This window comes from Arachis duranensis, chromosome 8 (assembly GCF_000817695.3).
Source record: "Arachis duranensis cultivar V14167 chromosome 8, aradu.V14167.gnm2.J7QH, whole genome shotgun sequence".
Taxonomy (NCBI): Eukaryota; Viridiplantae; Streptophyta; class Magnoliopsida; order Fabales; family Fabaceae; genus Arachis; species Arachis duranensis.
The window spans coordinates 6,179,321-6,190,135 of NC_029779.3; the positions used below are offsets into that span (position 1 = coordinate 6,179,321).

A 10,815-nucleotide genomic window follows, 5' to 3' on the forward strand; every position below is an offset into this window, starting at 1 on the left:
ATTAGGAGAGGTAGTAACAAATAATAATTTGTGAACTACAGTAGTTAAGGGTTAAAGACCAAAATAATGTCTGATGAAAAAGTTTTAAAGACATATATTGCACAATCCCAAACAGCTGTTCTGACAAAGAATATCTATCATTATTCCTTTGGTTTCCGTTTTCCCTTATCCCTCCTTAAGCTTTGTTAACATCCATACAACAACGAAAAAGAGATTACAGCACCTTTCTATCTATATCTCTCTCTCCAATCTCCACCGAAAAAGAAAAAGATTATAGTATTATAGAGAGAATTCAAGATACTATATACTACTGCATCATATCAAATCTAGCTTCCTAGCTAGTCTTCAAGGTAATCAATCATCATTCACTGCTATGGAAACACACCATCATCAGCAGCACCAAAAACAAATTGAAGCAAGGCAAGAAGATAAAGAAGCAAAGCAAATACTGTTACCAAAACCTTCTTCACCACCACCTTCACAATCTTCCTCCCCTTCTCATGAATTCTCCTTCACAATCTCTCTCCATTCTTCTTCCACCAACAAAGCTCCACCACCTTCCCTTGCAATAGATTTATCTCCTGCTGACGAAATTTTCTTCCATGGCCACTTGCTTCCCCTCCACCTCCTATCTCACCTCCCTTCATCACCTCGATTCTCCACCACTTCCATGGAAAGCCTCACTGTCCCCGTCCCCATCCGCGACTTCTTATTGGAAGATAATGAAAATACCTATAATAAAGAAATTAGTAGAAGCAGCTGCGGACACAGCAATAGGAGCAACATAACCCTGGATGAAAGAATTGGCAACAACTTCATAGAAGAAGACAATAATGTTATTAAGAGAGGGACAATGGAAGAAGAAAGTAAGTCCAATAATAATAATAATAATAAACATAGTAGTTTCTCATTGTTTGGATTATCAAAAGGGCGCAAAGTGTGTCAAGTTAGCAACAAGGAAGAATTAGATAAAGAGAAGCAACAGAAGAGGAAGCTTGGTTTTGACGTGATCCATGCACTCAAGAGGCTTTTCAGGGGGAGAAGAGAAAGAGAGAAAGTTGGTTTGCATGAGAGTGCTTATTCTTCTCACTCAGGGAACTTGATGAGGAAGAAAAAACCAGAATTGAGAGGAATTAGAAGAGGTGAATGTTCATCAGCACCAGCTTCCATGAGGGCTTCTCCAACAAACAGTGGCCTCTTGCTTGCAACTGCAACAACTCTTCCTACTTCAGCCGCCAATGACAGCACCATGGAAGAGTTGCAAGCAGCCATTCAAGCTGCCATTGCTCACTGCAAAAATTCTATTGCCAAAGAAGACAACAACCTCATCAAATGCACCTCATAGCACATAGCACATAGTAGCATATCATTATTTATTTTCCCTAGTTCTTCTACTTACTACTGTAATTATTATCTCGTATTTGCTATCTGTATATTAATAATTAGGTATATGAAAATCTATTATTATCCGAGGCACAAAACAAAGTTACATATATTCGTGTCTTTCAGTGTAAACATAAATTCATAAATTCTAATTATTTATATATTTTATATAGAGATGTAAACTTAATACAAATGTATATGTTCAATTTAGTGCCTATACTATATACCAACACCAAATCCATAAATTTACTAAACATGTTTTAACTTATTAGAATTCCAATATTTTGTTTTATGCTTTGCTAAGTACTCCGTGTTGTGTACAACAGTATGATCCAAGAGAAGAGAAGAGTTGTTATTATTAATAGTAATATTTCTAATAAATGTATCAGTGATCCATTTGTGGAAATTCTGACATACCAATGATAAGCTCATAGAGGATATATATATGCAGACAAGTCAAAAAAATTCAGCTCTGAATGCGGAAGCACGCACTTTCAGACATTCTCTTTGCAGATGTGAGATTACAGTTACATACGCAGCTGTTATTCTTTTTTCTCTTGTGCCAATAATTCCCTCTCTTTGTGGTTATTTTTGTCAATTATTAATATTTCATCATATTCATATACATCCAAATTCCAAATTAAACACAAAGACAGGTTCAAAATGAAACATATATGGACCATATATATCAGATTCCCGTGCCAAAATAATCGGTTCTGCCCTGTCACAATCATGAATTGTCTGCATTCTGAGCAAGAGTGTGTCAATGCATCCGATGTGGTAACGTTACAACTGTCACTGACACATGTGAACATATATATCCGGTGGGAACATGTTCTTTACACGCTTAACAGTCACGAAAACCACAATCCACCATCTCTCTAATATTAACATCATTTCATCATCATTATTATACTTTCAAACTTAACTAATAAAGTCAGATAACATCGAATAATTATCCTTTTTGGTAGCCGACACATGCATGAATATGGCTGTCAAAATGGAACTCTAAAGTACCATGACTACAGAACAAATTAAGCGGCCATACTATACTATATTATATTATTTAATTCATGCACTGAAAAATATATCAGGATTTTTGTTTAATTAAAAAAATATAGACGATAATGGAGGAAACGCATATGTTCCGAGCGAACGTGTGTAATGTTGTGGAGACAGGGGTTGTGATGAAAGTCATAAAGTTCAGGCTAATAATTAGTAACGAGGGAGATATGCTTTGGAAACATTACTTACATTAAGTTATTTTTATTTAAAGATAATAGTTAAAAATTATTAAATAATAATTTGGTCAAATATATTTTTTTATCCTAATTTATTGTCTGCGTAAATAAAGACAAATTCACATCAATGGTTCCCAATTTCGTTCGTCTTTTTTGGGGACATGGCAATCTCATTCAATATCATATGATGCGAGTATGTGACTCAGAAACGTCAAGACTCTGAAGGGAAAGCCCAGGCCCCGTAAATGATGTTGGTTCCGCATCTAGCCCAATTTTTTTTGGTCAGAGACTCAGAGGCTCACTTTTTTTAAGTAGTGCTAAGTTGGTCTGATATGATGCAATCAAGGCTTTTGTCTTCGAAAACTCAAGCTCGTTGAAAAAATTAATCATGAAAAAAAAAAGGTTGTTAGAATAGCGTAGTTGACTTTACATTCAGTTTTTGCTTCAAACTGGATTGACAATCGTGAAGTTCGTATAAAATGTTTTTTTTTAAATAATTTTTAAATTTTCAATAATTTTAGTTCCCACATTATGTACTTGTTTGTTTTATAATAAGTACGAAATAGTAGACTAGTACTTTCTACTTGGCACGAGAGAATAATCGTATACGAAGAAAATTAGTAGTATTTAATACATTTTTGTATGGATGAGGGATGATGTGGGAGCTTGAGAATTGAGTAGTGACAGAGGGAGAGGGAAGCGTGAAGGAAGCATGACGGTTAGAGTGATCCAACGGTTTTAAGAGTATCCAGGGGATCTGAAAAGTGGTCCCCAGCTATTCAACAAAAAATGCAAGTCGTGTGTCTTCCTCACCGCCGCGTTCTCAGATTACGACACCGCCGTGCAAATTCATCCTTTCTCTCTTTCTCTCTCAGTTTCAAGGACACAGCATGTAACTTTACAAACAGAATACCACATCACCTTAGCAATTGTTTCCATATTGGAATATTCTTCTTTGATCCATGTGTTTCGGACATTTCTCTTCGCTCCGTGAAGGGATTGTCTTCCTTTGTTGGTCAGGTTCATAACTTGTGGCTCCTAATCCCTAGATTCGGAGCTCCGTTCCTCACAATAAAATCATGATTCTGCCAACGCCAACATCGTCGATTTGATTTCGGAATTGGAAGGATGAGGAGGATCGGAAGCTACATAACACAGGGTGTTTACACTGTTTCAGGGCCCTTCCACCCGTTCGGCGGCGCCGTCGACATCGTCGTCGTGGAGCAGCCAGATGGAACCTTCAAGTCTTCTCCTTGGTACGTCCGATTCGGGAAATTCCAAGGCGTTCTGAAAGCAAGGGAGAAGATCGTTGACATCAATGTGAATGGCGTCGACGCTGATTTCCACATGCATCTTGATCACAAAGGTGAAGCGTATTTCTTCAGGGAAGTAGATGCTGAATATGGTGACGCCGTTATTTATCCGTCTTCTGGTGATGAATATGATGATAACCGTTCCCGTAATCTTAACGACATGCAAATACAAGAACGCCTCAGGTCCAAAAGCTGCAACTATGATTCAGAAAATAGTAACGGGAATGCTGGGGCAAGGTCTCGCGGCTCGTTACTTGGCTTTGTGTTTGGGCGAAAGTCCATAGAGGAAGGTGAAGAATGTGGTGATAAGTATGGAGTTGAACAAATGGCGCCTGCTGAGATAGCTGCAGATTTGTTGGAGCTTAAGTGGTCTACTAATATCAAAAGTGATCGCCGACCACCACGTTTTGTGGATAAACGCAAAATTGCAAAGAGTTCATCCGATGGTGATGTACTTCAAGAAGCTTTGCCACCTCTTGAGGTAAAGGAGGAAGAAGCTGCTTCTTTTTCCAATTCTAACTCTGAGCATGGACATGATAAGACTATGATAAAGATTGACGTTGCGCATGAGGTTGAATGTGACTCCAATGGAAAGCAAGGTGGACTTGCTCATGAATGTGCTGATTTTCCCGTTGAACTTGTGGAAGTTGAAGCAGAAGGGGGGTTCGAGAGGAAATTAAGTGAGGGAGAGCTTGCTCCTGTCAGTGCTTTTGCTTCGCCGACTGGTGTTGCTTCAGTGGACGACAACATTTCGGCCGATGAAGTTGCTCAGTCTGTGGTTTTCTTCGATACGTCCGAGAAAGCGACGGTGGATTGTGCAAACGAGAGTAGTGCAACGAGCCATGATGTCTCTAGCACATTTTCTCCTCCTAAGGAGTTGCTTGGTGTACAAGCAACAACTAAATCACCAGCAGCAGGTTTAGTGGAAGAAGAAAACTTCCTTTTTAGTGACCTTGATGAAAGTAAAATCAATGATCAATTGGATAGACCGGTGTCCCCTGAATCCGTAGATAAGGAAGAAGAAGAAGAAGAAGAACATCATTCTTGTGATGATGGTGATGTTAAAGATGACAACTTAGTTAGTGAAAAGGGCGATTTGCATTCGTCCAGTCCTATGGCTATCCCTAGAACTGAGGCTGCTGGGGAGGATATTGGGCATACAGGATCATTGCCTAACATTACTACTCGTAGCGTCAGCTTGGGCCAACCTGAGGCTTCTTATCCTTTAAGTCAATCACTAGACACAAGATCCAAATCCTTGCCGTGGTTATTTCCTGAAAATGAAGATTCAAGTGAAGCCAATGGAAACCAGTTGTCAAATGCGAAGTCAGGTACCAAGTATTTTAAACCTCCTTCATTTTTTCTGTCTATTTGATTGAAAGCATTCAGCGTATTTTAAATGACAAGTAGTATTTCATACTGTTCTAGTGGTGTACTGGTACTGCACTTGTTTACTCAAAATCCTTTGTCACATTGAAGAGTTTTGTAGTTATTCTGCATTAAATATTCTGATTACAATATATGCACAGAACATTCTTTGCAAACCTTTGTCGTACGAAGTGATTGAAGCTACATCTGCTTCAAATCATTCAGTACTTTTGAGTTTTGAAGACATGAAACTGTGAGGGATAATTGATCATCTTTATTTTACATAGGATAAGCTGCTCCTATTGTTGCAGGCATTGTATTTTCTGGAAGTGAACTAATATCTAAATCTAAACTGAAAAAGGCATGAACCTGTTGATCAACTTGAGAAAAATCATGCAGGGGTCGGTAGCCCACCTTCTGGTTGGAGACTTTGGCCTTTCTCCAGATCAGTATCCCAAACTTATGTGCCGCCTATGCCAAGTGATACCAAAGATACTACTTTTGAGCAGTCTTCGGAGAATACAATCAGCACAGATCCGAACAAAAATGAGCTCAAGACTGACCCAAAGAAAAAGCATGTTAGGGTAAAAGTTCCAACTTCTGAACAGATAGCATCTTTGCATCTGAAGGAAGGGGGTAATACTGTAATGTTCACTTTCTCTACAACAATGCTTGGGAGGCAGCAGGTGTCAGGAATCATTACTTTCTATGATTTATAGTTTACATCTCCTTTCCATTTGTGTATGTTTATTTAATATTTTAATATGATATTATTTCTTGTGTAATATCTCTTTTCACATTTGACTAACAGGTTGATTGTCGAATATATTTATGGAAATGGAATACTCGTATAGTGATCTCAGATGTGGATGGGACAATTACAAAGTGAGTGTATATTTTACTCTTCAAAATTGATATGTTACTCTGATTTGCTGGCCAGTATTCTTTCTTTAGTATTGATCATCTTTCCATTGTTAATTTGGTGTCGGTGGTTTGGATTACATTTTAATAATTTGACTGCTATATATGGCTTATGATAAGGTGACCATAACTACATCTAATTCATGTAGCCAGTCCCTTCTAGTGAGACAAGGCTTGGTTGTTCTTAATGATGTTGTCATTTTGATGATGCCTACCAAATGAGGATTCTTGAGTTCCACCTTAAACTATACTCTTCTTAATATTGATTATATTGTAGTGCCAATATTTTATCATCTTGATATAAGTTTTTACCTATCAGATTCTATGTCTTCTGGTTCGTTTCTCTTTTATTATTTTTCTAAACAATAAATAAGTAAACTATATGGTGTGGTAATAGTAATTTCTCTCTCTTGTTATTGTCTTACAGGTCAGATGTTTTAGGTCAGTTCATGCCTTTGGTTGGTATTGATTGGTCACAGACAGGTGTTGCACACTTATTCTCAGCTATCAAGGTTTGTTTATCTTCTCTATGTGTTTAGATGTATTCAGACCACTACAATGTGCTAATGTGGTTAAACCCTGAATACTCTGATGGTACATCATTGCATATGGGAAATTTTTGGGTGAATGGTTTCCAAAGAAATAATTTGTTGCTTCGTTTGTTAAGAGTTAAAGACCCAAAAAATATCTACCTGTTGCTTTTCAGTGTCGTGGTCCATTTGTGATTTGTCCCTTATCTATTTCCCATTTTACAGGAGAATGGTTACCAACTGCTATTTCTCAGTGCCCGTTCAATTTCTCAAGCATATCTCACACGCCAGTTCCTATTCAACCTTAAACAGGTGTCGTATAAATCTAGTGATTGGCTTTTCATTCTTAACATGGACCAGAAAATAGGAAGAAAAAAACTTACATCATATTTTGCATGTTGCAGGATGGGAAGGCTCTACCAGATGGTCCTGTTGTTATTTCTCCTGATGGACTTTTTCCATCTCTATATCGTGAAGGTCAGAACCTTTTTTTTCTTCTTCTTTTTCTTATCACTTCCTTGTAGGTTCTATCTACGTACAATGCAAGAATGAGTGATGAACTTACCACGGAATTAAAAAAATGGGGATGTATAATTATCTTTGTTGATAGTTGAACCAGTTTTTATTAGAGAGGAAAGAAGATTGTAGTGTTCTTAGACAAAAAGATCAGAATTTCTCTTTTTGATATCTTCTGTGGAAAGGATAAATTCAGTGATGAAATTCTATACAGTGAGCTGAGGCAATCTCTATAGCCTTAAGACAAAAGTCTCAATTTTGTAATCTTGTGCACACATCGTGATTCACTTGACGATGCATGTAGTGCATGACATCAATGTAAAAGTGACTCATAAATGACTAAACTCTTGAGAACATGAAAAGTAAAATTATTAACTTTTTTTTTTTTCTGTTTTTTGTTTTTGGTTTTTTATTCTTTTATATATTATTTATAAAACGTCATGGATTCTGATATCTTGAAGTGTAGATGATATTAGGCATCATCTTCTTCAAGCATGATAAATATATGCACGAAATGGCATACTAATTTACATGCTGCTTTGCCTGCTCATATGATGCCTTGGCCGATGGTCATTTATATATGAGTGCAAGTATGAGATCCATTAAAGCTTATTATGTAATATCATGGACATGTCCTTGTAATATTTAGACTAAGACACATTCTTTATTATTTCCAGTTATTAGGAGGGTTCCTCATGAGTTCAAAATTGCATGCCTGGAGGTTAGTATCTACTATTGCATGTTCACATATTAAAAGTGAAGTAAACTCATATTTTTTGCACCAAAGATACAAGTGCCATCACTTCGTTTTACAAAACATTTGAGGTATTGATTTAGTCGCTCAGTAACACAGAAGAGTCATTGCTTTCATCTTTCAAAGATATTTTGCAATAATTAAGTCATTCGGTTAAGTGCCCTCCACTTTCCCTCTGAATCGTATAAAATTCCATTGAATAAGTCCCCGAATTAGGGCTCTGTTAGATTAATTTATCTCACTTTGACAAAAGAGGACTGGTGATGCATGATTGAGGTGCTAAATTAATTATTAAAGTGATCATACTTGTATCTTTGGATAAGGAAAAGAGGCTTTACAACGTAGTTTTAATTTTTCAACAGTCATCATGTAAAGATAACTTGAATTTTAATGTCCCCAGGATATCAAGTCACTTTTTCCTTCTGATTGCAATCCATTCTATGCTGGTTTTGGAAATAGGGATACTGATGAAATCAGCTACCTTAAGGTTGGAATCCCAATAGGAAAAATATTCATTATTAATCCCAGGGTGAGTTACTTATTCCTTCCCTTTTGAAAAGAAAAATAAAATGATGAAAGGTTCTTGAAAAATTTTAAGCTTGTCAAGCTAATCTTAAGTTTGCAGGGAGAGATTGTTGTAAACCGTCGTATTGACACAAAATCGTATACTTCTCTCCATGCACTCGTGAATGGGATGTTCCCCCCTAAGATCTCCTCTTCTGAACAGGTTAGGAGCTTTCTTTTTAATTTGGTTCTTCAACATCTCCGACAATTTTCTACATGTTTAATTTGGGCCTTCCAATAATCTAAAATTCAAATTGAAGCAGCTGGTAGTGAAAGAGATCTGGGGTGAATATTTTGATATTAGTCTTGTATGTGAGGATATGCTTTGAATGTAACTATGTAAGGCTTATACTGTAAATGCTTCTTAGTAGTGAATTTTTTTGGCCTTAATCTTGGTGAGCATTGATTACAGGAGGATTTTAACTCATGGAATTTCTGGAAGCTACCCCCTCCTGTTCTAGACTTGTGAAAGGGCCTATTGCATATGCTTGGCTCAATAATCTTTGGTTTTGATGCTGCCGGTTCCTGTAGGCTGTGCTGCTCTTAGTACCCAGGATTATACTGGTAAGTTTATTATCTTCAGCTACACGTATCTGTCCAGACTCCAGGGTTAAGTTTTATTACTCACAGATTAGCATACTTTGTATGATATTAGTATTTCCGCTGGACTAATCTTGAATATGCGTAGATAAATAAGAAACTACGGATGAACCTCTTATTATAAATTCATTATTTATTTATTTATGTTGTGTGTATATTTACTTCATTTTGGTTATTTTTGCGAGTGCAGGTGATATGTATCCATGCCCAATGAGAATTACGTTATTCTATTGCTAACACGTATTCGTGGATTGATTTGTTGGACCTCATAATTTTGATGGATGGCGGATGATATACATTTTACCTCATAATGTTCTCGTGCTTGCTGTAAGATCGGAGCCACTTGTCCGCTTGTATAGTTCGACGCAATCCAATGATCACTCAAGTCATGGAATCCCACGCATTTATCGCTTTGCTTACTTCTAGATTAGGGCATAGTTAAGCTATTCTTATTTTATTACACAACTGTATATGTATGTCACTGTGATTTCACTTTCGTGTCTAATATATAGAAATCTGTCAGTAATAATGTCATATACTTTTTTTATCTTCTCTTTTGCTATGTATATACTATTTCCCAATAAGAGAGAGGTAGGTACTAGCTATAGACTCAAAAACATAATTGAAACTCAATCTAATAATTGAGAACCATGTTAAATTTCTAGAGAAGCAGAATAAGAAGATATATTATATATGAAATTGTTGTATTGAAGTAATTTTATATTATACAAGAGTCATTCTATTTATAGTAATATTACTAATTAATTTTATAAATATTTCATCTATTAACTACTAGCTATTATTAACTTAATTTTTAACTGCTAATAATACTAATAATATTTTAATATGCCTTTGTAAATTGATGGATGAAAGATGTCAATAATTCCCAACTTGAATAAATTTTGATGAGATGGTTGAGGAAGAAGCGTGCAACGTAGAAAAAGAGAAGTGTAGAGCGAGACGCAGAGAAAGACAAAGAAAAAGAGAGGTGTGGCTAAGCTGTAATTGTGGTCATGACAAAAAAAGGATCAGGGCAGGAAGAGGGAAGAGGAACAAGGCTTCTGCTCTAGTTAGAAAAAGACGTGAGCAGCGTGTAGTGATGCAGAAGAGATGATGTGTGCGGCCCGGTGATGTAGAAGAAGAAGACGCGTACGCCGCGGTGACGCATAGAAAGAAAGAGAAGGAGACGTTGCGGCTAAGCGAGCAGCGATATTCAGAGAGCGCGTAGAGGCGTGTTTGATGGCGAATGCCAGTGATTTTTGACCCGTTGAACTCAGAAAATTGAAATGGGGAAGAGTAGGGAGAAAAAGAAGAGAAAAAGAAAGGGAACACAGGGACAGAGGAAGAAAGAGAAAGGGAAAAAGAAGAAAAGAAGAGAAAATGAGAGAAAAAGAAGAAGAAGTGACGATGACAACAAATTTTGAGAGGCGTGTTTCAGCTCTCAATGACCATAATTTTGGGAATAGAGGGAGAGAAGGAATGAAATAATCAAGATAACACCAAGTTATTGCAATGCTTCTATATTGGAATTACAGGAGTGACAAAGACAGAGGTTAGATTTTCACTAGGATGAATATCCAAAGGGCTAGTGGGATCTTCTACTACGCTAAAAGATGATTCTGTCA

General features: G+C 36.8%; 2 protein-coding genes across 2 annotated transcripts; both read left to right on the plus strand.

Moving 5' to 3' along the window:
- LOC107460451 (BRI1 kinase inhibitor 1-like) lies at positions 1 to 1,526 on the plus strand. The gene has a single exon (XM_016078814.3). It carries the CDS (start codon positions 374 to 376, stop codon positions 1,343 to 1,345), a length of 972 nt encoding a protein of 323 aa, XP_015934300.1. The 5' UTR covers positions 1 to 373; the 3' UTR covers positions 1,346 to 1,526.
- Positions 1,527 to 3,707: 2,181 nt separating this feature from the next.
- On the plus strand, positions 3,708 to 9,736 carry LOC107460400 (phosphatidate phosphatase PAH1; the record flags this gene model as incomplete). The annotated part of the gene is made up of 11 exons (XM_016078763.3): positions 3,708 to 5,268; positions 5,705 to 5,991; positions 6,117 to 6,190; positions 6,654 to 6,738; positions 6,982 to 7,068; positions 7,161 to 7,233; positions 7,950 to 7,993; positions 8,427 to 8,555; positions 8,652 to 8,753; positions 9,003 to 9,154; positions 9,381 to 9,736. Coding segments are annotated over 10 exons (2,499 nt in total), but the record flags the coding sequence as incomplete, so codon positions are not given.
- Between the last annotated feature and the right edge of the window lie 1,079 nt (positions 9,737 to 10,815).

Bases quoted from the DNA above. Each gene is read 5' to 3' on its own strand.
- LOC107460451 (XM_016078814.3), top strand. From the start codon at position 374: ATGGAAACACACCATCATCAGCAGCACCAAAAACAAATTGAAGCAAGG.